Source organism: Dasypus novemcinctus, chromosome 25 (assembly GCF_030445035.2).
Source record: "Dasypus novemcinctus isolate mDasNov1 chromosome 25, mDasNov1.1.hap2, whole genome shotgun sequence".
NCBI lineage: Eukaryota > Metazoa > Chordata > Mammalia > Cingulata > Dasypodidae > Dasypus > Dasypus novemcinctus.
In genome coordinates, this window is record NC_080697.1 from 43,834,119 (window position 1) to 43,861,066 (window position 26,948).

At 42.3% G+C, this 26,948-nt stretch overlaps 1 protein-coding gene across 46 annotated transcripts in view; it reads left to right on the forward strand.

The window, feature by feature from the left end:
* The window catches only part of MYT1L (myelin transcription factor 1 like), a 616,195-nt gene that overhangs the window by 542,655 nt on the left and 46,592 nt on the right, over positions 1-26,948 (forward strand). For all 46 annotated transcript variants that reach the window (XM_058287946.2, XM_058287952.2, XM_058287963.2 and 43 more), the window contains 2 exons: positions 2,710-2,793; positions 4,241-4,462. In XM_058287946.2, coding sequence (XP_058143929.1) covers positions 2,710-2,793; positions 4,241-4,462 — 306 coding nt within the window. The remainder of the gene's footprint in view (positions 1-2,709; positions 2,794-4,240; positions 4,463-26,948) is intronic.

The window sequence follows — 26,948 nt, forward strand, 5'->3', positions numbered from 1 at the left end:
AGGGATTCTGAGGCATGATTCTATAATTCCCATATCAGCCCAATCCTGTTATTCATTCACCCAACAAATATTTAACTCTTACTTATTCTGTGCAAGGCATTAGATTACGTGTTTTATATGCTCATGTAACAGACAATTAGAGGGCAAGGGGATAAGTAAATGGACTCTTATATTACAGTGTGAGTAATTCTCAAATGACTAACTCGAGACTGCTGTGAGAACTCACAGAAGTAGTTCTCAAAATGGTGTGGGGTGGTCAAAGAAGTCTTCCAGAAAGAGTTGGATCTAAGTTGAGTTCAAACAGATGGAAATGGGTAAGCAGACGAGAGATCTAAGAGTAGGTGATGGTAACTGCATATGTAAAGATTTGGAGATGAGAAAAAGCATAAAGTGTGATTACAGAAGGTGTAAGAAGGTGGTGGAGGGAGAACAATGGGGATTCGTTGACAGGACCAGACATTAAGGAGCCTTATAAACCATACAAAAAAATGTAGTCGTATCCTAAGGGAAGTAAGTTGCTACTGAAAGACTTTAAACTTAGAATACATTAGTGCAGTTCAGGGTTAATGCTAGCCAGTTCTAATATAATGTCAATGGACATGGATTCAGAAATGCTTAGACCAACATAAACGGGGCGTGGTAATTGAATACACATGCGATGAACCCAATTTTCTGGCTTGGGTGAATGATTAGATGATCGTGCCATTCACTAAGAGGGAACAGATGAGAATTGAAGGTAGTCTGGGTTGGTGAAGTAGATGATGAGCTTAGTTTTTCATATGATAAGTTGAGGGAGGCTTTGGGATATCCAAGTAGACATATCCAGCAGTCAACAAGATGCAGACATTGCATTTCAGTCTGGATTACAAAAATAGGTCTGAAAGTCATCAACAAATAGCTTAAGACATGGAAGCTGATGCACTTCCGCCCAGAGCAATTGAAGGGTGACGAAAGAGGCAGGATAAGAGGTGGTGCAAAGGAAAAGCAGGGGGCCAGACTACAGACTCACGCTAGAAGGTGCATTCTGAGGTGCTACATATGGGCAAGTGGTACAAAGGTTAAAAAGTAAACCAAACATCTGTCTGTTGATTTCAGTGTCATAGCGACCCTGGTAAGGGCAGTTTTTGCGGAAGTCTGTCTTAGAAGCAGCCATGGGTGCAAGGGCCAGAGGAGTAAACGGGAGGTAAAAAGTAGAGGCAACAAGTGCAGGCACTGCTTTCAAATTGTTTTTTACTGGACAAGGGAGGCAAGAAATAAAGGTAGCAGGAAGCAGCCAGCTCAGGCACACTGTCTTTTCTCGTATTTTTCTTAAAGGAGGAGATGGGTAAAGTCGCAGGAGGAAGATACAAAGTCGACAGAGTTTGGGGCTGTTGGACTGTGTTTCCACGAGAGGGAGAGTTCAGTGGCTGTCAGCTGTGGCACAAGCAGGAGCCCAGCTGTGATGCCCTGGCATTCATCCTGATGCCCTGGCATTCATCCTGATGCCCAAAGCATCGCATGCCTGGCCCTAGGGACATGGCGGCGCCGAGCCCAGGAAAGCCTTGGCACAGCCCCTGCAGCCCCTTTCTGCCTGGGAGATGGCTGCTTTCCAGCCGAGAGCTGGAATTCTACGGAAAAGAGGATCATCAAGGGCTGATTAAAGAGGGAAGAAGCCTCCCTTTAGAGAAAATAAGTCCCTCTTCTACCTGAGAATCAGCATGTTTATAAAGAGGCCAGAGGAGCAGATGGAGCTCAGGGGTTGAGCATTTGTTTCCCATGTACAAGGTCCTGGATTCAAACTCTGGTACCTCCTAAAAATTTTTTTTCTTTCATTTAAAAAACAAAAAAATAAAAGGAAGTCAGACCTGATAAGAAAAAAACATACTGCAAGCTCAGAAATATGAAGAAACAGCCTATATCCTACCTGGGCCATAGCTATAACGTCAGTGTGAGGGCTTCAATTTCTATAGGATCATAGAAAATTTTCTAATTTCTGGTTCTGGTCTCATTTCCAGTTCTTTAATTCTTTGCAAAGAGTCCTGCTTAGTCTGTATATCCTCCTTATGATATACTGATCTTTGAGTAAGAGTATTACCCTGTACCAGCTCAAAACTTTCCTTAAATAAATATGAGCCTCTATACCCCAAAACATGAAAATTAAATAAGCATGTTCAACGTCCACTGTGCCTTCTGCAGATACAACCAGAGGTCTGTACTTCAATTAAACTGGAAGATAGCCCTCCTGTCCAAGACATGAATTTATGAGAAGGAAGCTCTTGGGAAACTGGCTGTAGGAAATCAAGTGCTAAGAGAAGCAGGGTGGTTTACATTTTCTTTTCTAATTTTTAACCCTTTTTTGTGCGGATACGTCTATCCTTTCGGACTCTCATTGTTTTCTCCCTCTATGTCTCTAAACACAACAAAACGTTTTCCAGCCTTCTTTTCTGAACCCTTCTATTTCTACAAGGTGATCAGTGTTCTCTCAGTCTCAAGCATCCCAGCTCACCCAGTTTCTTAATTCTTCTTGAAAGGAGATTGACAGTGTCTAAAGGCTTTAAGAGGGCACAGGGGCACAGCATCCAACAGCACCTTTTCCTCAGATATATATTTTTTATGCCAAGAAACAAAGGCTTTTGTAGAGAATCAAGTCAAAGCAACATCAGTTGTCAAAGAAAGCTTGTCAGACTTAACAGTGCACGATCGCTTTCTGAAAATACTTTTCTTCTTTAGTCTTTCAGGTTGCCCAAGAGCAAAGAAAAGTGGCATCAGGATAGCACAAAGCAAAGAAGACAAAGAAGATCAAGAGCCAATTAGGTATGAGTGCCCAATGGGACTGAGAAACACAGACGACATGGCTTCTAATGTGGGGCAATTTTAAATGTTGAAATGAAGCTGGTGAGCATGAGTAAAGAAAAAAACGAGTTTTTGTGAGCATTCTTTGAAATTTACATAAACCGGAAGGTCAAATAAAGGTCACCACCAATTTGATGCCAAAGCATATCTGATAATTAGCCAAAAGGAACTGTCTAAATTACAAGTGATGGCCAATAATAGGCTAGTAAACATCGATAGGTTGAAGGATCAGCTAATGTTCTGAGTAACCAGGATCACAAGAAACTTCCCTCTACTCCTTGGTGGTATAAGCAGTTTAATTCAGAAGGAAAAGCAGATTCATGAAATCATATGAAGGTATTTAAATATGATGTTGGAAATGAATATTTTACTGATTGTTGGCTTATATAATTCATTTAATTATATGCTGCCTTGTTCTAAAAAAAGGACTTGAGACAGATGGCTTACACTAAGCATCCACAGGCGAACGCCCCCTGCTGCTCAAATTGGGGCATTTGTTTGCCTGGACTGGACTTGGTGTGCCTGAGCCTCCAAGAACCCTAAGATAAACAAGGTGCCCTCCAGACCTGAAGTTCGAATTTTACTCAGTGTCTTTGGAGAAAATTCTTAATTAAAATAAAATGAAATTTAATTAAAATTAAAATGTATTAAAATAAGTAAAACAAATTCTATAGAATGTAAACTTCGCCATTTAAAAAAAAGTACAGGCAAAATCCAGAAACTTTGGAACATCTGAGTGGCACCTTGTCCCATTGCTACAGTCTTTGAGATATATGCTTTATGCTTTTCATTTTATATCCTCTGCGCCCAGACATAACCTATAGCAGAAAAGTTTGGAAAGCACTGATTAACCTATTTTTACTAGGAGCTTTAATTAAATATTATTTCTGATGCTTAAAATCTTTTCTAACTGGAAGGAGATTTTACAGCCTTTGTGGAGCCCAGCTAACCAAATAAATGTTTTCTGGCTCTTCAGAAAAACACAGGTTTATGAAATTGGCTTTTTAAAAATCTACAACTCTTCAATTTTGCACTTTTCTATCATAAAAGCTATTACTTTGTCCAAATTGGTGTCTTTTAAATAGACACCTGTATTTCACTTGCTGTAACAACTAAATTTTTCTTTTTTATGTGCTGGAGTCAGTCATTCCTCACAAAGCATAGAAACTTTGTTCCAGAAAAGCGTTCTGTGGAATATTCGTGCAAGGATGAAATATTTAATTGCTCCACTAGGTGGCATTTTCTAGTGTATTTTTTTTTCTTTCTTTCTTTCTTTTCCTTTTTCTTAGCCAGTAGAGCATGATTGTTCTTTTTTTTCTTCATGTCAGGTTATTTTGACTTTGTTATAGAGGCTACCAGGTATATGATGGCAAGACAATAAAGTTTATCTCATCTATCTGCTATCCAGATGTCCAGTTCCTGGTTGTGATGGTCAGGGTCATATAACTGGAAAGTATGCCTCCCACCGCAGTGCGTCGGGGTGCCCCCTAGCAGCCAAAAGGCAAAAGGATGGGTACCTCAATGGCTCCCAGTTCTCCTGGAAGTCAGTGAAGACGGAAGGTATGTCATGTCCCACGCCAGGATGTGATGGATCGGGACACGTCAGTGGTAGCTTCCTCACACATCGAAGGTGAGTAGTGGCCGTTGGTTGTTTCCTTTCAAAGTACCTGTTGGAAGTTTTCTAACATGGCTGGTTATAATGTAAATGCTTGTAGCTTCTTGTGAAAAAATGTGGGGAAAAAATCCTTAAATTTTTTTTTAAAGGCCCAAGCTCCTCCAACCACATATGAGGACAGTAGTTTTCAAATGGTTTTAATCATGACCCATAGTAAAAAGAAAACTAGATTTTAATTTTACACCCACATGCATATTCAGAGACAGATAAATACACGTGTATATTTAGTTATGTATCTTTATTTAAAATCTCAGTCAAGACACACTCAGGGCAAGAGGGTGGTGTTTGGCCCAGTGGCCACGTGTTTAATGCCTGAGCTAAAGATATCACTGGAAATTTCCAAAAGATTCCATGAATTCTATTAATTTTTATTTGCTTCACTTAAAAAGAAATATATGCAATCAACTGCTTTAGAAGAAGAGCCCTGCTTCATAGCGTCAAATGGATCTGCATACTCTCAGTGTAGAAGTTTTGTACAGTGTAGACAAATTAATACTGGCTGATTGAATAGATGAGGCTTAGTATTCCCCAGCTTCATGAAAACCAGGCTGGAGGATATATAGGAGAAAATTCATGTATCATATACACAATGGAAATGTCAACCCCTTTGGGGGAGATTTTACAGTATTTCCTTTCTGCTTGTCTGTCATGCTATTTGCATGACAAATTGCCTGCATGCGTCCTGAATCTATCTGCATGCGTCCTGAATCAAAAGCAGAATAAAGCCAAAGTTGATAAGCAAACCAAAAAGAATAATGACATGCTCAAGAATACGTCTTAAATATAAAAGAAATTCCTGCCCATGTGGAAAATTCAAACAATATAAATGGCTTTAAAGAGAAATATTGAATTTTCTTTTCCTGACCTAATCTCTCAATTCATGTTCCAAACATAGTCAGTTGTTTATAGCTTTGAATCTAAAGCACACACATCGATATAGACGCTTATGTACATACATGCGCCTTATTTTTTTTTCTTTTTATACAAATAGATCATAATATATCTTAGATAAATGCATAAGTACATGGACCTTGTCTGTGAGCTCACCATTACTGACCCTGGGTTCAGCAAATTGGAAGCATTTGTTCTTAGATGGATAAACCTTTCCATATTACCACTCTGGGAGCTGCTTCTTTCTTTCTCGTGCTAATGGGTAGCCTATCAGACAATGCATACCATTACGTCTCCTTTCTAGATTTAAACATTACAAATAATTCTCCAATAAACTCCCTTATATATGTACATCTCTCTATACTTGTCCATATATTTTGATAGATGGTGACATTCAAAAAGTTCCTACTTCCCAAATCTTTTAGTAAACACCAATACAACTTCTTTAAAAATCCACATACGTGTTTTGTTAATCTGACACAATTAAATACTGTTTATTTGATTAAATACATGCATGCCTTGGGTTCCAGAAACTCACTATTCAAGAAGATCGGCATCTATCTGAAGCTGAACACTTTGCAGAGGCCTCGTCATTTAAGACAAGTATTCATCTTGCTTAAATTTTTGTGCATTTAATTTTACAAAGTAGATGTAAGCTGCTAGAGATGGCATTTACTCCTATTTCAAAACCTCTGATTGAACTGTCATATTAGGGTCAAGAAAATAACTATTGATTCACAAGGATATCTCTCATTTTCCCGTAGTGGGCTAACATCTAAATTCTCTAGTGTAGTTTGTTAAGGGGCATTTCTTGTATATCCGAAACACTATTTAAGATGGAGGAGTTCTATGAGCAGAGGTATCACAAAGGTGAGGCTTTAGGGTCAGAAAGACTCACATGGTACCTCACCCTCCCTCTCCCCTGCCATACCCCTGCAAACACCCTTTCCCCAGATGCCAAGAAATGGTCTCTACCATTGGGTTCTCACCCACATACGCTTCTGTTAACTCGCTTGCTTGATGCTCAGATACCAAAAATGAGATTTCTTAAAGATTGAGCTGGCTACCTTCTTGGGTTTAGGGCTCTTCCTTGCTCTCTCTTCTCCAAAGCAATGCATCTCACCAGGGACTCAGACAAAGAGAGATGGAGAGTTTGTTCAAATGTACAGAACGCATCTTCACAAAGCTGATGGAATCAGGGCTCAGATCATAATGTGTGAAGACAATCACAAGCTACAGGCTCATATTTCTCAGATGATTTGCTACATCAAGGAACTCCCCTATCTAGAAATTTCCTGTTGTTTTCCCTTTCTCGTCTGCAAATAATGCATTCTTAGAGCTCTATGGGCTTCTGCTTTATTCTTATTAGTCACACTGCCTTTGCCACAGTTCTAGACAGATTCCATCTTGCAGTATCCAGGCTCCTTGGCAGATGCCATCAAAGCACAGGGCTTGGTGGAAATGACCACAAGCCATAGCCTAGCAGATCATCAGCTTATGCTGGAAAGGGCACTGAACATTATTATTCTACATGTAAAATGAAGCTTAAAAGGATAAAAACCATAGACTACATCAGATTTAATTCACATTAGGTGCTATATCTTTTGTTGGCAGAGCTACAAGGAGAATTTGATACCTTACTTTACTATAAAGATTTAATCGAAAACATTCTGAACCTGCTAGCATTTGTTGACTGAGGAGAGAAAGGTAGAGCCTCAGTTTGGTCTAAGGAAAATGGTTTGAGTATAAGCTTGTGTTTCTGAATACCTTGATAGAAAGTAACAAATACCCCTTTTTGTAGGGTATATGTCTGTGTGTGAAAAGAGAGAGCAAGGGAAGCTTGGGTAAAGTGATTATCAGGTCCTGTAGGCACACTTGACCTATGGTTTTCATCTGTTAGACAAATTCTCACTTATTTTATTAAGAAGGCAAAGCATTAATAACAGTAATAGCAGTATTGAGCACAAACATAGCTAAATGCATAAAAGCAAGCATAAAAGAGAATCTAAAATGTTCCTTTCTCTTGGAAAGGAACAAGGCCTTGCCTAGGATGTCTGGAGCAGACAGGTAACTTTCTCCAACCTTGGTTATGATAATTGGTTAAGATAAGGCATTGGTTAAGATAATCCTGCCAAAAGATCAGTCTATATCCTTGTAGACATGAGGCCATTTGCACAGCCTATGTGCAATGAAATCAAAGCAACTTTTAGAATCAGAGGGCACTACTAGACTGAAATAGAATTTCTTTTATTTCATCTTCTTTTTTCCCAATTTGTGACAGCCTAATTAGATGATTGAAGAATTGCTTTCTTTAGGGGTGCCAAGATATAAACAGTAAATGAAGAAGGAGGCAAATTCCCTTTAGCTTCATCATCTTCTTGTGCATCAAGCCTGCTTGCTCAGATTTCCTTTTCAGTGAGGATACACTCACCGCATGGGATTTCAGGATTCCACTTTCCCAAATAATGAGGTGTACAACTGACACATGCTTCTACACAGCTGCATGTCCTATCTGTTGTGAAATCATTTCCATTTCATTACATAGTAACTCCTGGAACAATTGAAATCTTCCAATATTTTATATATATTTAAGGGATTGGGAAGGAATACTTCTTTCCCAGTTCCTTTCCCCTGGAGCTCAGTGATATCTTAATAAAAATAGACCTAATATAAAAAGAAATAGAAAATGTTTTAGTGCATCTTTTGGGATTGACTGGGCCTTTCTAGAAAAGCAGTGTTTAAAATGAAAAAATAGGTCATTCAAAGCCAAATGCTCTCATATAAATTGGACAATTGTTTCTATTGAGACATGCTACCGATACTCATATGAGTATAAAAATACTGAAGTTCCTTTTTTCCTAATTATAGATGGCACATTTTAAAAACACGTGCCCTTCATGATAAATTCATGCCTGCTCTTTCTTATTTGAGACAGAAAGATTATTCCCATCAGGAGGCTTCTTCTCATCAATAATTTTGAAGGTCAAGTTATTATCACCACTTTGTCACCAATGGCCACACCTGAAGCAATAGCAGCAGTGAGTTTTGGAGCAGGAGATGAGGGGCAGGGTCACGGGGCCCACAGGGTGCCATATTTGTCCTGACGATTTTATAGGAAGAGAAAAACTTGAGTATATTTATTGTCTGAAGAGAAGAGACCAGGAGAAAGGAAGAAATTAAAAACACAGAAAGGGTCAGAAAGAGTTAATAGAACAAGATCTCGGTAGACATCAGAAAACCACAGAGTCAAGGACAAGACAGAGGTATGGACCAAGCAGAGTAAGCGTGGGTATAAACACACTGGTAGGTGAAGGCCAGCTGGAAGTTAATGCAAATCATATGGAGAGAGAGTAATTTCATCCTAGGAAACAATGGCACCAGCTAACAGCTACCAGAGAGTGTGGTGGGCTCCTGGGCAAGTGTCCTTAGGGGAGTGGTGAATGTTTGGAATAGTCTGTAAGAGCAAAGTGAAAGAGAGAGGATGCGAAAGAGTAAAATGCATAATCGTGATGCTGAGCAGGACCCAGGTGAAACCAAGACCATTTATAAATAGTGGTTTTATCAGCCTCACAGGGAGGGCTAGTATTTCCCCCATAACATTCGGCCATCAAAGTTGAAGACGTTCAGCATGCATGTGTTAAGGGTAAGGGATGAGGAACTTGAGAATGTTGGCTATAGGGTGATTCAAAAGAACCTGAGTAGAGTCAAGTATGGGTAGACAGGGATAGAGAATCTAGGGTAGTGTCTTAGTTTGCCAGACTGCTATGACAAATACCACAAAGTGGTTGACTTAAACAAAAGGAGTTTATTGTCTCACAGTCTGGGAGGCCTCAAGTCCAGTGTCAAGGTATTGCCAGGCCACGCTTTCTCCCAGAGTCTGTAGCATTCTGGTGATAGCTTGCCAGAAATCTTGAGCATTCCTTGGCTTGTAGATGCTTTTCTGCCTCCTTCACAGGCCATCTCTCTCTTTCTCCTCTGGCTTCTGCTGACTGTTCATCTCTGAATTTCCTCTGCTTATAAGGACTTCAGTCAATGGGATTAAGGCACACTCTGATTCAGTTTGGCCTTAGCTTCTTCAAAGATCCAATTTACACTCATGGGACAGGGAGTTAGGATTTAAACATGTCTTTTGTAGTGGACATGGTTCAATTCCTAACAGATGGGTCAACTGACTGAGAAATAAAATCCAAACTCATCACATGCACACACAGTTCTCCTTGACCCGGCCTTGCTTCTTCCACCTTAGCATCTCCCGCTACCCTCTTAGCTAGCCCTTCTGAGCTACTGAAGGGAGGGCCTGGCAGGTTTCCATAAGCATCATGATATTTCATGCCTCTGTACATTTCCATGACCTAGGACACCCTTTCTTTCCTCTCTCCATATGCCTGATTAATGCCTCCTCATCCTTCAAAAAAATGTTAATTGATGCTATTTCGGGCTAATTATGTGTGAAGTAGAGTCTAAGCACTTTAGTATATTAACCCTTTTAAACTTCAAACAACCCAATGAAATGGGTACTATAATCCTTCTGATTTTAAAGATTAAGAATTTGAGACAAAGAAGAAATTAAATAACTGGCCCAAGGTAATGAAGTCTGTCAGTTACAGGGCAGGGATCAAGCGGAGGCCGTTAGACCTTTTTTTTTTTATATATCAGGACCAGGGATAAGCCAGTGCTCAACCACTGAGCCACATCGGCTCCCCTGAGCTGGCTTTTTCCTTTGTCTGTTGTTTGTTTTTGTTTTCAGGAGGCACCAGGGACTGCAACCAAGACCTCCCATGTGGGAAAGCAGGTGCTCAACTGCTTGAGCCAGATCTGCTCCCCGTGTTTGACTTCTTTTGGTCATTGCTTTTCTCCTCTATCCTTTCCTGCGTATTTGGACTTTGCACTTTTTTTATCAACTTGGTGAAACCTCACCTGACTTCCTCTTTCTAAGGACAGTGTTCCCTTCCCTTGAAGTCCCACTATTCAATAACCATTATATTTACTGTTCTGTACTGTAACTATCTTTTTGCATTGACTATGCCCCACTAGACTGTGAAGTTTTTGAAAGCAGAGACCATTTCTTGTTTTTGTGTATATCCATGGTCACTAGCTCAGTGTTTGGCATATATCAGCCTATAAAAAATGTTTAAAATATCAGTGACTCAGTAAATTTTGAAAGCTTTCTCAAAGCTGTGATTAAAACTAGAAATCAGCTGTATATTTAATAGATGCAGATTTAAAGAAATAAGATCTAGGGCCATTTAAAGAAATGAGATGTGGCTCAAGTAATAGAGCTTCTACCTACCATATGAGAGGACCTGGGTTCGATCTCTGGGGCCTCCTGGTGAAAAAGAAGAGAAAGCATGCCCACGTGGCATGCCAGTGCCCGTATGGTGCGCCAGTGCTCATGCAAGTGCCCGCACAAGTGCCGCATGGTGAGCCAGTGCCCTGTGCAAGTGAGTCACGCAGCAAGATGATGATGCTTCAAAAGAAAGACAAGGGGAAAGTCAAGGTGAAGCACAGCAGAGACCAGGAACTGAGGTGGTACAATTGACAGGGAACCTCTCTCCCTATCAGAGGTCTCCAGGATTGAATACTGGTGAATCCTAGAGGAGAGAAAATGAGAAGAGAAGACAACACAGACAGCTAAAACAGCAGGGTGGGAGGAGAGGGAGGGGGGAAATAAATAAATAAATAAATCTTTTTTAAAAATGAAATGTTGGAAGCAGACTTGGCCCAGTGGTTAGGGCATCCGTCTACCACACGGGAGGTCCGCGGTTCAAACCCCGGGCCTCCTTGACCCGTGTGGAGCTGGCCCATGCGCAGTACTGATGCGCGCAAGTAGTGCCATGCCATGCAGGGGGTCCCCCCATAGGGAGCCCCACGTGCAAGAAGTGCGCCCTGTAAGGAGAGCCGCCCAGGGCAAAAGAAAGTGCAGCCTGCCCAGGAGTGGCACCGCCCACACAGAGAGGTGACGCAACAAGATGACACAACAAAAAGAAACACAGATTCCTGTGCCGCTGACAACAACAGAAGCAGACAAAGAAGAAGATGCAGCAAAATAGACACGGAGAACAGACAACGGGAGGTGGGGGGGAAAGGGAGGGAGGGAGGGAGGGAGGGAGGGAAGGAAGGAAGGAAGGAAGCAAGGAAGGAAGGAAGGAAGCAAGGAAGGAAGGAAGGAAGGAAGGAAGGAAGGAGAAATGAGATCTAATATCAAGCACAAATTGTCAAGTGTGTGGAAAGGGTAGAGAAAATAAAAATGTCAGTTCTGGGTCTAATGGAGCAAAAAGAGTTAGGCAGAAAGAGTGGATAGAAAAAAAGCTAGAAAAATGCTCTCCCCAGATCTGAACAGACTCAGGAAGATATTGACTATATTGGTTGTATTGTTTTTTTAAGGAGGTACCGGGGATTGAACCCAGGACCCTGTATGTGGGAAGCAGGTGCTCAACCACTGAGCTACATCCGCTTCTCCATATTGATTCTTAGTGGAAAGACATTTCAACAAGTACAAGATGGGAATCTTGAGAACTGAGCTCAAATACAATGAACATCATATGCCCAGGAAGTTTCAGGAAATAGATACAGACTGAAAGAAGGGAAGAAATGAGGAGAGAAAGGGGGAGATTTTCTTTAACTGTTGAACCTACTTCTTCAGATGCACTTACATATTAAGCATACATTTTTTGCCATCACCTCAATTCTCACTCCATTTAAGTTTAGGAAGATTATCCAAAATTAAAGTTCATTAATTCTAACTCTGAAATATAAATTAAGTAAATAACTCATTGATTATTAAAAGAAAATCATATCATCTTTCATAGGACCTTAACCAAATGAATAATAGAAGAAAATCACACCCTAGGCCCTCTTAAAATTTTTGTCCCTGGACCATGTGAGTTAATCTATTTATTTTCAGTCTCTCTATAGTCTATTATAAATGAGAACATAGTCTTTTTTAGAATGTGTATTTTGTTTGATATTTCCTAATAGAATCGTAGTAAAAACAAATTAACATGCAGTCAGTATTTACTACATGTCTGATACTTTGTGAAGTTTTGTGGGTTTTTTTCAATCAGACATTGTCCCATTTAATGTAAAAATTAGTTAGGATAGGCTAACTCTTATAACAAGTAGACCCAAAAATGACTCAAAGAGAGTAGAAGTTTATTTCTTGCTAACATAGTAGAATGGGGCAGGTGAAAATAAGAATAGAACTCTTGTCATCTTCACACATGGCTTCCAAACATTGTCTCCATTCCATTCCAGAGAGAAGGAAAAAACATGGAGGATCATATGCAGGAGATTTTTAGGGGCCAGGTTTGGAAGCATCAAACATCACTTCTACTCACATTCCATAAGCAGAACCCAGTCACAGAGAGCAGAATCACCCAACCGTGAGGGGGAGCCAAGACAAGTAGTCTACCTGGGAGCCCAAGGAGAAAAGGAAACCTCCCTGCTATCCTCCCCTTTGTGACCCTGACTAGCCCTAGTTTATACCAAAACATACAAAAACTTTCAACCATCACAGCTGAGGTCCCTCCAGTCCCCGTTTTAGAGATGAAGAAATCAATGCATAGAGGTGACTTTCCGACCAGCACACTACCAGTAAGTACAAAAGCTGGGGTTTCACTAGGTATGGTCCAGCCACAAGCCTCCACCTTGTCCATGGGGCCAACTGCATCTAATTCATCCACAGGGATAATGGCATATCTGTAGGACATAGCACAGGACTTCACAGTGCAGGAATTTTCAATAAATAATTATTAAATGAAGAGCTCACAACGTGTCTCGCAGATTTCTTTTTTTAGTCTCATAGGAAATATCATTAGCTAGTCTCTGGAACTAGAAGGGGAAATAAAATAAGGGCAGCTCTCTCCCTTCCGAAGTTGTCCTCTCTAGGTCTAACAGCCTCCTGCCTTTGGCCCATATTGCAGATGTTTCCATTGTTGGCGATGTGCTTAGAGGGATGAGGGGGGAAATCTTCCTTTTCCCTATTATGGTTAAGACCTTGGCCATCATTACCAAAGCCCGCACAAAGAAACAGATAACACTGAAGGAGGTTTAAGCTGTTCTTTACTCAACACTTTCTCTGATGATAAATCCAAATTCCACAGTCAGTGAGTTAATATCACAGGTCTGGCACCTGCAATCCATGTAGTAGATAAAAGTCTAGGGCCTGCCTCAGGAATGCGCCTCATGGCTTCTCTTTTAAAGGTCCTCTCTGGACCTTGCCACCTTGCCTAAAGCTAATCGCTTTTGCTCCTTTCCGCACTTTCTCTGTGTTCCCCAAGTACCTGCATCTGCTGCTGATCAGAAGAGTAAGTGCAGGGATGAAGAAGAGATGACCAGGGGCTCCTACACACCAGGTGGTAGATTATTATTTTACCCAAGCATATTGAAATAAATCATACTTCATTTTGCAATTTTTGGGCTTCTCTGTGGGCCACAAGAGATGAGGAAAGGGAGAGAGAGTCAAAAGCAGTGTGGTCCATGGGAAACAGATGTGGCTCAACCAACTGGGCACCCGTCTACCATATAAGAGGTCCAGGGTTCGATGCCCAGGGCCTCCTGCTGAGGGCAAGCTGACCCACATGGAGTACCAGCCCACGCAGGAATGCAGCCCCGCATAGGAGTGCCACCCTGCGTGGGAAAGCCATCCTGCACTTTTAAGCCGCCCAGCACAGCAGTGCCGGCTGACACAGAGAGCTGGCACAATAAGACGATGCAACAAGAGACACAGAGGAGAGAAAATAGGAAGCCATAGCAGAACAGGGGAGCTGAGGTGGCACAAGAGAGTAATCGCCTCTCTCCCCCTCCGGAAGTTCCAGGATCAGTTCCTGGAACTGCCTAATGAGATACAAGCAGACACAGAAGAACACACAGCAAATAGACACAGAGAGCAGACAACAGGAGGAACGGGGAATGGGGTAGGAATGAAAAAAATAAATCTTAAGGAAAAAAAAGCAGCATGGTCCAAATTGAAGGACTAGAAGGAGTAAATGAACATTTCTATTCGGGTCCAATCCATGTACAGGACTGGTAGTTTTATTGTATTCTACCTCCTGGGATGCCGCTAGTTTCTGGATTTCACTTCTGGCAACCCTTCAGTATCAACCTTTTCATTGTCTAACCAGGTTGCCACATTTGGGTGGAAGGAAAGAAAATGGCCATGTGCTTTGTTCAAGACTGCTTCTCTGATTTTCTTAGTTTCCCAGGGCTACTATGGCATATACCACAAACTGTTGGCTTAACCAGCAGAAAAGTATTGTCTTAGTTTGGGAGGCTAGAAGACCAGCTTCAAGGTCTTGGCAGGCCATGCTCTCCACCGAAGCCTGTAGCATTTTGGTGGTGGCTCAACTTGGCCCCATCACATGACCACCCCTCTCTCCCCTTCTCTGGCCTCTGGCTGCTACTGATGACTAAACCAAGTTTCCTCTGCACGTGAGAACTGCAGGCATGCCGTCAGGCCCACCCTGCTTCAGGCTTGCCTCATCTCTATCAACCCTTTGATGATCCTGTTCACAAATGAATCCACACCCACAGGACCAGGGAATAGGACTTGATATGTCTTTGTGGGGGACACGATTCAATCCCCAACACTGATCCTAGAATTTGTTTCGCTGCCAAAGGAGGCTGGGCCGGCGGGAGCCACCGTTAGCCCTGGAGGTTTCAGTAAAGAGGTGAGCCATGCAGAAGGAATGTTCTCCATGAGGGTGTCGTAAGGAGAGAAGGAAAGATTTCAAACTGAGAGTTGGCTGAGGACACTGTTATACTCCTTTGGGGGTGGGGCCAGGATGCGGGCTGTGGCCCTCACGCCCTCTGACCTGAGCAGTTCCATTTACCTCCTGTAGTTTGTACTTTTAAGACTCCTCTCCTCCCACACCTGGCCCAGAAGAGGTTAGGACTCAACTAGTGCCCCTGGGATGAACTGCAGATGGTAGGAAACACAATTCCCTTAACTGCCGCCTTCTTTCACTGCCTCCCCTTTGAAAGAGTTTAAATGGCTTCACTGGTTCTCCTCAGAGCAGTTTCTTCTGGATATTTTGCTTTATTGGTCCAGTGGTTATTTGTAGAAGACTTTCGACTAAATTAAATTGACTGCCCTGTAGGATCTGGCTTACTGCTCAGTTCCTGGGCCAGACGTATGACTTTGTCTGGGACGTCCCCCTGAGCAGGTGTCCCTTCAGGCGGCTCTCCAATGCAGAGTCTGCCACCTTCATGGTACGGCTTCCTGAGAGCACCTAACAGGTTCAGAGTCTTTCATTTGAAATGTCCATAGTCTAGAATTTGACAGAAAGTATTTGGGAGGAAAAGCCTCAGGTCCAACATCTGTTGAACTGCAAATCCCAGAGGGCACCAAGAAGCATTAAAAGCTAAAACTACCTCTGTTAGATGTCCTGTGCCTGAAACAACAAAATATTTCTGTGCAGCGTTTCCTGGGGGTGGAACACTGCCATATTTTATTTTTACAGGAATTTTTCCTCCTAAAGCACTTTCACATAAACCATCTCATCTTTATATCCCCAGGGTCTGGTAAGCATTCAACAACTGTTGAATGAATAAATCTAAGCTTAAAAATAACCTTGAAGAGCAGCCTGTTAAACTGAACTATCGTTTATTGCATGTGCGCTCTATTAGTTTTAAAAATTAGCTTTCCAGTTCATTTTCTGAGATACCACAAAGTTAGTGGCTTAAAACAACACCCATTTATTATCTCACAATTTCTGTAGGGAAGAAGTTCAGCCTGGCATACATGGGTTCTCTGCTCAAAGTCTCACCAGAAGGAAAACAAGGTGCAGCCTTATCTGAAGTTCAGGGTCCACTTCCAAGCTCATTCAGGTTCTTGGAAGAATTCAGTTGCTTATGGTTGTATGACTGAGGTCCCCATTTTCTTGCTGGCTCCTTGGTCCCAGAGGCCACCTTTGGGTCTTCCACAACATGGCACTTTCACAACATGACAGCTTGCTTCTTCAAGGCCAGCAGGACAATCTCTCTTCAGCCTGCTATAAGGAATCTTCTATAACCAACCTGACCAGGAAAACAATGATTCCGTCATACTCACAGCTTCCACCTACACTCAAGGCTTGTGCAGGAATCTTGAAGTTCACTGTAGAATCCTATCTGGTACTGTAGGATCCTACCTGCCACAGCACATTATTTTAGGCCACTGTGCTAGCATCTTTGGAGAAATAAAAATTTTAATACAGTCTCTGTCCCCTGGAAACCTAGCCTGTTATAGTTTTATAGCAAAGACTAATGTATAAGCAAAAAAATTTAACAAAACGAACAAGATCATTTTTATCTCCAATAAACAAATGCGGAATCTGAACTCTTAGAAGCCATTAAGTCCCAGTATGGGAATTAATCTAAATAAACAAACAAATGAACAACAGCCTTGACATCCCCATAATTAGTGTCTGGAGCTCAAACTATAATTCAGGCATTTTGACTTCTCCAAATCATATCTGATAAGCACATCATCTTCAACTCCTAAATGAATAGTAGGCTCCAGGATTATGAAATGTTTTTTCTAACCTGTGCTCATGTAATTCTCTCTATATATATCCAAACTATAAACAGTTCCCCAACCCCCGAAAAAGGAGGCCTGGCCCTTACTCTGAAATACCATTAAATATGCCCCCTCATGTTCTCCTCCCCAACAGCCTTACTTTATGGGTAATATAACTTCATCTCTTCACATGCATTATCACGTGGCTTATGCTGGCACATAAGGAATTTTCCAGACCTGCACTGTCCAGTGTGGTAGGCACTAGACACATGAGGCTAGAGAGCCCTTGAAATTTGGTTACTATGAAAAAGGGCCTGAATTTGTAACACTATTGATTTCAATTAACTTACATTTCAATGTAAATAGCCACATGGGGCTAGTGCCTATCATATTAAACTGTGCACTTAGTACAATCCTCACATTCTAGTGCACATTGCAATGATCTGGATGGGTATCTGGCTTTCCCTACAGACCTGCAACTCCTTAGATGCAGGGACACTGTCATTGATCTGCGTATTCCCCCCCAAAACCACATGGTACCTGCAGAATGAACCATCCAACACAAGAAGGAATGAGAGCTTGCATGCCAGCAGGGGCCTGCCTCCTGCTCCAAACTCTCTCTCCACCCCATGCCTCATGCGGGAGCGGAGTGGGAGGAGGTTCTCATGCTCTGACTGCATCTGTCCTCCCCTGAAGGCTCGGAGGAGCTGGACAGTGGCACAGGCTGGGAGTGAGACAGGGCTGTTCTCCCCACAGACCTGGCCACCCACCAGTGCACCACAACCCTGGGCATGGGTTTGGTGGACAAAGGCCACATACCAGTCCAGGTGACTGGACAGATCTGTCTCTGGTTTATCCAGCACTGGCATGAAGAGGCATCATAAACTCTTGACCCTGGTCCTGCTGGGGAAGCTGGGCTCCTCAGAGTCCATCAGCATGGCCATGAGCCCACTCCCTCAGAAGGTCCATCTCTGCAAGAGCCGGGCCACACCCAGTGCCTGTTGGGTCTGAATATGAGTCACATCCCAGGCTTATTCTCTGGGAGAAAAGGGCAGTCCTTCAAGAATTTGACCTGGACTCTTCCAACCCTGACATCTGGTCTCTGGACAGATACCTCATCCTTAGTGTTATACGCAGAATCCCCCACCAGGGCACTGGCAGGAGCCAGTTCCCAACCCAGCAGACCACCATCATCACCAGTATCATGGGCAATGGCTGTCACTGCAGCATTTCCTGTCTCGGCTGCAATGTCCTTGCTGAAGGCAACAAGCTGCTGACCCCAGTAGCTCTCGATGGGAGCCTTTCTGTTGGTGTCTTCAATTACATCCAGGGCATTTTTCCCTCTCCAAACGTGACCAGCATCCTGGAGTTACGACAAATGGCCACACAGGGAGCCTTCTTTCGCTCTATTGCTCCGTTGCTCTAGAGCTTCACCGATACATGGTGGCTGCATTTGGGGTTCTCCAGAGAATGGACTGAGGATCCAAACTTTGACAGTTTGAGACAATGTCCAAATCAAAACATTGACAAGGCTGTGCTTTATTCCTGAGACCGGCCGCCCATGATCCTGGGCTCCTCTTCCACAAGGCAAGGCACATGGCGGCATCTGCTGGTCTCTCCCTTCTCTTCCAAGTTTCATTGCTTTCAGGTTCTTGCTTATGTCATTTTGAAGATATTAATCCCACACTTTTGTCTGCCAATGCCTTCCAGCCAAAGACCATTAAGAACCCCTCTCTAGTTAAACAAGCTGAGTTTACTTCAAAACCATGGATGGTAGAGAAACTTGGGAAGTGCTTGAAAGGTCATATTGTAGGATTTGGGCTTGGGTTAGGTAATTTTGGAGAGGATTTAAGGCAGCAAGGCTTTGCTCTGGATGGAATGCTATCAGGAAGTTGGGGTGATTCTATGATTGGATATTTGAATAAATCTTATCTATAAGGAGAGCAGACTAGAGAGAGTCTAAAGCTGTAATTGGCCAAGAACTGTCACTTAGTTTAGCCAGGATAGGGGTATGTTTGGTATTTGGGGGCTTAGACAACACTCCTGTCTATGTTCAGACGTGACTACAAAGTGGTCTTGTTTTGCCTTGTTCCATTCTGGTGACCTCGTCTGATGTGAAAGTTCTGTGAAATTATGCTCAACAGGAGAACACCAACCTCTAGCTGTACCTGGCTAGCTGTAGCAAAGCCTGATAACACCAGGCCAACCCCTGGATGCCAGGGACTGCTTTCCTCTCTCTCATGTATTACTTTATCTTGTTCAAAGAGGGTCCCTAGGGGTCCAGGGCAAAGACACTTGAGTTCCACCAAAATCAAAAGGAGGAAGGAGCAAAGGTTTCTGGTTGGGGGCACAGCGCCTTGCAGCGGGCAGCCTCTGGGGATTAGAGGAAGAGTGGTATCTCCCCTACCCCACCACATGCCAAGAACTCCTTGAGGGTAAAGACTTTTGTTTTTTCATCTTGGTATCAACCACAGTATCTGGGCCAATGCTGGTGACTGGTCTCTTTGTGAGTGTTAGCAGTAGAAGGGAAAGGCATGGCAGAATGGACATGGTGCACTTTCTTTTCAATCCCATTCCCTTCTCCATCCCAAAGGCTTTACCTAAGTTAGGTTCACCTGCTTAATTTGCAGGAAAAGTCACAGTAGCTGTTTTCTGAGCCTCTGGTTTAAATCAGTACAACCTCTCTCATCTCACTTTACAAACATGGAAACACCTATCGTGTGTCAGGCACTAAAGCAGATGCTGAGGATGCAAAGATTAGGGCACTCTTTACCTTCAAGGAACTTAGAGAAAGTTGGGGTAAATGATAAGCAAATAGCCTAATTAGTGTTACTGTAGAGACAAGGGGAAGGCTCTGAAGGAGTTAGATGGGGAACATCAGATCTAAATGGAAAGGAGGCATCCTAGTTTGCCAGGGCTGCTAGCACAAGTACCTCAGGCTGGTTGCTTAAACAACAGGAATTTATTGTCTCACAGTTTTGGAGGTTACATGTCCCAAGTCAAGGCATCAGCAGGCCCTGCTTTCTTGGAGGTCTGAAGTGTTCCAGTGGTGGCTTGCAGGCAATCCATAAGTCAGTCCCAAGCGCCATTGTCTCCTTCTATCTCCTGCTCACTCCAAATTTCCTTTCCTTGTAAGGACTCCAGTCATATTGAATTGAAGCCCACCTTAAAATATTAATTCTTAGAAGATCAAAGAATTTACACCCACAGGACTGGGGGTTCAGACTTGCATATGTCATTGTGGGGGATTGATTCAATCCGTAATAGTAGGTAATCAGGGATAGTTTCCCAAACACCAATCCCTGACTTCTGACACACCAATTTTTTCTTTTTTAGCTCTTTAGCTACAATTTCTCTGTCTCCTTTGTGGACTTCTTTTACTTACCTGTCCCTAAGTCTTACTGTTCTCCAGCACCCTTTTCTCAGGTCTTTCCTCATCTTTTTCTTACCCTCTCATCCTAGTCAATCTTCTTGGGGTTGTGACTCAGAAAAGAGCCATCAGCAGCATATGAGCAGACTAGAACCAATGAGCTTGTTTCCATAGGCCTGAAGCCCTGAGTCACACTGTATTGGTGTGACCTTTGGGAGGAGCTGACAACTGCTCATAGCTAAGGTCATCATGTGGGTGCTACTTGTCTGAATGACCGACCCCAAAAAAACCCTGGACACCAATGCTTGGGTGAGCTCGCCTGGTTGACAGTACTTAGCACGTGTTTCACACACGGTTGCCGAGACAGTTAAGCATGTTCCGTGCAACTCCACTGGGAGGGGATACCTGAAAGCTTACACCTAGACTTCACCCATGTGCCTTTTCCCTTCGCTGATTTTAATATACATCCTTTTACTGTAATAAACTGTAACTTTGCATAATATAAACAAACAAACAAATAAACAAACTGTATAGATCTAGACCAAGAAAGTCCAGCTGCAGCTTCTTACCACTACTCAATAAATTTCCTGACTACTTTTGGAAACACCATGCAGTGTAGCATTGGCAGGACTGCACAGTATCCCAGGGCATGCCTGCTGGTCCAGCTGCTTCAGCAGTTAGCATTTCCATCCATCCAGCAACACCTTCTCAACTGACCCCTCCTCCAACAACTCAACTGGTGAAAGAGGCCAAGTGCAGAACTACAGAATTAAACCAGAGAGTAAAGCCGAGAGCAGATGACAAACAATTGCCTGGCCAAGAAGATTGCTGGTCACTGATGTTACCCCCCTTTCCTGAGAGAATCTCATCTTCATTGCCATGTTTGTCTCTTTATTTGTAATTTATACCCTCACACATGTAAATGTCATTTGAGGTTGCTTGTAGAAGAAACAAGTATTCACAGAATGGTTATAATTCAAATATAAGGAAGAGAATATAGAACTCCTGCAGGAAAATGGGAATATATTTGTACCCATATTAACCCAAAATTCATTCATGTATATGATTAACACTAAATTTAGCCCTGAGCTCCCTGAGAGATGGAGAAACATTTTTCTTATTGCATGTATTTGTCAGGATTAGGTTCAGTTGTCAGCAACAGAAATCCTGAATTGTGACTTAATATGATGAAAATTTAATTCTTTTTCATCATGTAAACACAAGCAGTTTAGGGTGGATATGGTAAGTCCATCATCACCAGGACCACAGGCACTTTTTATCTTGTTGCTCTGCTATTTCACACTTTGAACTTCTACCTCAGGGTCTGTTTTGCTACCTTAGCAACAGGAAAGTCAAATCATCAGGAAAGAGGACATGAATAGAGAGGAGGTCCCTCTTTAAAGACATTTACCTGAACTGTAGGCTGTACGTTAGCTGACATTCCCTAAGCCAGCAGTTAGTTACCTGGGCACACCTAGCACAATGTGTGGATAGCCACATGCCTTGCTCTCACTTGGGGATTTTATCAATGAACATATTCTCTAGTACTAAATTTTAGTAGGAAACTGCATAGACTGAACACACTTTTTTTTTAAGATGTATTTATTTATTTTACTTTGTTTTATTTAATGCCCCCCCCTTGTTGTTTACACTCGCTGTCTGCCATCAGCTCTTCATGGAGGCATGGGCCATTGGACCAGCTTGCCTTCAACAGGAGGCCCCGGGAATCAAATCCAGGGCCTCTCATATGGTAGATGGGAACCCAATCACCTGAGCCACATCTGCCTCCTGAATACACTTTTATCTTCACTAAATCTCAAAACTCTACCAGAATGACTTACTCTCATTATATAAGCCCACAAGATGAAAAGTAAGAAAGAGAAGAGAATAGCATATGATAGACAATTCTATAAAGGATTAGGAGTTACAAAGTTGATGGACAAGTGACTCAGATGTCAGCTTTCTCTACTCTGCTAATACCTGAATAGTGAGGGAAAGGGTTGGAGGCAGAGAGATGGAAGTAGAGCAAGAAAATCAAGAAAAGGAGAAAAGGGCTAATGCGTACTGTACATCACCATAAAATCCATGAATAATAGGCAACAGATCCTTCTGAAGGCAGGACTTCAGAGTAGGTCTGAAAACAGAGGATTAAGTTTTAAAATCTTTATGGGAGGCAGTTCAACTCCTGGGTGTCCTACTCTACATTTCCAGGTAAATGCTCCTCCTTCACACCAGCAGAAGTAGCAGCTAAACCAGAGAAGTTCAGGACTGAGATACTAAGTAAAGCTGTTTAAAAAACAAGAATGAACTATTTTAATGATATTAGGAATACTAAATAAAATAGTGAAGACCAAACCCCAGCCCTCTTCCCTTCTTGGCTCACAGAATCTAGCCTTGGCAATCTGTTTACACTGCATTCCCCACATTCCCTACCATCCCCACTCCCATCCTGGACAAGAGAGTAGAGGATTCTTCTCCCGCTGGTCAACAGATCCAAGAGAAAGGACCTACAGTTACTAGTATTTGGGAAAGTCATTAGCTTGAATGGACAGCCAAGGAATGCTAGCCATTCAGGGAAAGCACTAAACATGACCAAAGCCAAAACAAACACCAATAAACAAAAAGAGGAAAAGAAAGAAAAGGAGAGAGAGGGAAAGAGAGAGGAAGGAAGGGAGGATGGGAGGAAGGGAGGGAGGGTCAGAAAAGATACATTGCTAGAAAGAGAAGAAATTTTCTAAAAAACAAAACTATAATTTGTCATCAAACATAAGAGAATAAAAAGAACATTAAAATCTGTTGTATTCATAATCTAAGAACATTCAGAGAATAAGAAAGATCTTTTTATTTAAACAAAGCAAAATTAAAAGTCCAATTCGAAAGTGAGAATATAACATTGAGAAAATCTCCATTAAAGAGAGAAACAATTTGAGAGATTTAATAACCAATGAGTAGGAGTCTCTGCAAAAGTAGAGAGAAAAAAGAAAATTGAAGAAAGAAAATTATCAGAGAAAATACAAGAAAAATTTCCAGGGCGAAGGTACTAAGTTCTCAGATAGAAAGGCCTCCTTGAGTACCAGTCCAATAAATGAAAAGACAAGACACTATCAGTTAGGATTCCACCAGAGAAAGAGAACCAGGACATATATGCATGTGAATGAATGTTTATGCATGCATGTATGTAAGTATATATGTGTATCTGTATGTGTGTAGGTTACCAAAAATTTCTTTACTACTATAAAAGCTTCTAACACAAACTACTGTTTATAAGACATTCAATTGGCACCTGCAAATTCTGCAATTAGCCTACACAATTCAACTCTGACTCCAACTACCTAGAATTAGGCCAGACTCCAAAGGTTAAGGGCCATCCTCTACAAGATTGTCCTTCAGGAACCACTCACAAGTTTGGGGACCCAGGCCTCCCATCTTTCTTACCAACTGGGTACAAATCTGAGCGTTCCCGCCACCCCCACCTTTGGTTGAACAACTCACTAGAATGACACACAGAGCTCACTGAAAGCCCCACACTTAGGATTATAGTTTTATTACATAAAAAAGATGAATAAGAGTAGGAAGTGGATGTGGCTCAAGCCATTGGGCTCCTGCCTACCACATGGGAGGTCCATGGTTCAGTTCCCGGTCCCACCTAAAGAAGAGAGCCATGAGCTGACACAACAAGATGACACAACAAGAGACACAAGAAAAAAAACATAATGAAAGACAACCACAAAGCAGGGAGCAGAGGTTCCCATTGCCTCCAAAAGAGGATGAGCAGGATGGCGTGCTGGCACAAGGGGCAGGTGCAACAAGCTAACGCAACAAGATGGCACAATGAAGGACACGAGGAAAAATATAACAAGATACACAATAAGGCAAGGAAAGGAGGTGGCTTAAGTGATTAGGCACCTCCCTCCCACATTGGAGGTCCCAGGTTCCATTCCCAGTGCCTCCTAAAGAAACAGACATAGCAAGGGCAAACAATGAGGGGGTGGGGAAAGATAAATAAAATAAATCTTTAAAATAAAAAAAGATACACATAAGAAGCCAAAAGGAGAGATGCCTAGGCTCAGGCCTAGGAGGGTCTCAAATGTAAGCTTCTGTGTCCTCTCCGCGTGGAATCAGAGCATCACCCTCCCGGCACAGAGATGTATTTTTCAATGACTTTGAGTGTCTGGCATTTATCCTGGGTCCAATCCTGGGCAGGACTGGCAGAATCAGTGCCCATGTGGCTGAGGTCAATCTGCCTCCCTCCCCTCCCACTGGTCAGGGAGGTGGACTGACCTGAGGACACTCAAAACCCAACCTGCAGTTGTGCTCTGTCTCTCCTTGTCATCTCATTAGCATATGAGCTCTCAGGTTTGTCCTGGACCATCAGAAAAAACAAAAGATACTCTTGTCACAGGGAATTGGAGAGAGTGAGAGTTTGCTTCCTCAGGGCCTGAGGATAAAAACCAGTCAAGTTTTTCATTATACTATTGTATGTATGTTTATATGGGTATGTATATATATGTGTATATACATATATATATAAATATATTCTGTACATATCATGCATGCATACATACATGTATACATATACAGAGAGAGAGAGATCTAATGGAGGCTGGCAAATCCAAAATCCAAAGGGCAGGGTCTCAGGAAGGGTCAACAAAACTCTGGCAGAAGCTGAAGCTGCAGGCCATGAGCAAAATTTCTTCTATCGCAGGGATGCCTAAATTCTGCTCTTACCGCCTTTCGAATGACTGGGTCAGGCCCAGCTAGACACTGAAAGGTCATTGACTGTGGATGTTACTCACACCTACAAAACTCTTTCACATCAACACCAAGATCAGTGTTCGAGTGGATAATTGATCAATATAGACTATCCAAGTTGACACATAAAACTTATCATCACAGTCCACAATCCATCACTTGTTACCTAGACACAGTTTGGCTCCCATATATGTCTCCTTAAAGCATACTTAATCTCAAATAACAAAGCCATCCTTCTGTTGCAGAAGAAGTGGCCTCCCTGCCCGATGTACACGAGAAACCAATTCAGGTGCACAGGGTTTGTAAAAAGAAAAAATGTATTACAAGGTGCCAAGTAAAGAAGACAGTAGCTGCCTCAGATATGCTCAAGTTGGAAATGCTTAGGGTTTTTATGGAATTAAACAAAGGGAGGTGGGGCTAGTGATGAAATCTAATTTGGCATATTGTGATTGGTTATGTATACATTCAAATTAAAGACTGAAGTTAGCTTATATTGGTTGGATATATTGTTCGGTTACTATCAGTGGGGAGCAAGCATGGTCCTGAGAAGTCCCTGCGCTAACTGGCTATAAAGGAGGGGCCTGGGTGCACAATTATAAATCATTCCACTAATACAAAATAACATCTACAATTGAGGGAAATAACAAGGAATAATTTAAATAAAAGCTACAATTACAAGTAAAACCACTGTATTCAGCAGTTACATTTTTGCCGAACATAGTACAACGATCCTGCATACATCTGAAGATGCACTAGCCCTTTCCCCAAAATGCAAAGTGCTTGGGTGATATTCACCCTTCTCCTCAATTTTCTGTAGCTAAAGTACTGTGATGCAAAGTTAACTATTGGGAAGCGGACTTGGCCCAAAGGATAGGCGTCGCCCACCACATGGGAGGTCCACGGTTCAAACCCCAGGCCTCCTTGACCCGTGTGGAGGTGACCCATGTGCAGTGCTGATGTGCACAAGGAGGGCCCTGCCACTCAGGAGTGTCCCCCACAAAGGGGAGCCCCATACGCAGGGAGTGTGCCCCGTAAGGAGAGCCACCCAGCGCAAAAGAAAGTACAGCCTGCCCAAGAATGGCACCGCACACATGGAGAGCTGATGCAAAAAGATGATGCAAGAAAAAGAAACACAGATTCCCGGTGGCACTGATAAGGATAAAAGTGGTCACAGAAGCACACACAATGAATGGACACAGAGCAGACAACTGGGGTGGAGAAGGGGAAAGAAATAAAAATAAAAAATAAAAAAGTTAACTATTATCATACATTTTATGTTAAATGATAAAGGGAAAAGAGAGGAAAGAAAAAAAATATTTGCTTAATATATAAGTATGTGAACATTCATAACAAATAAAGAAGAAATATTCATAACAATTACAGTCCTCATTTTTACAACTGGTCAAGTGGTCGTAGCTGGTTTTTATAAGTAACTTCTCCCACTACGCATTCCATATTCCCTTTGCCCTCAGCAAGCATCTCAGTTGGTCATGGTTCTTTGCCTGGTAGGGTAACTCAACCCCTCATTCCTGGAGAGTCTTGGCCATTAATAACCCTACCATAATTAGGTCATTGTAGTTTTCCATTGATTAATCTTAGGGCATGGTTGTATTAAGAGATGCCCTAAGGGATCTCCTATATTTACGATCTTTTTCTTACCTCCCTTGTGTAATAGTGGTCCAGTTTCCATTTGGTAATCAAGATCAATCACCCCAGCCAGTAGAGTGACTCCCTTCTTTGGTGGTTCAGAGGCATGGGGAGGTCAAAGTGGCCAGAAGGCGGTCTTAACATCCCCTTCAGTGGAGTCATTTCTGTGTCTCCTGATGGAAGCACTCCTCCCTTTGAAACTAAGACTTCTAGATCAGCAGGGACAGGGAGAAAAAATTTTGTTAGTGAGTTAATTTGTTTTGAACAGTAGGTAAGATATGAAA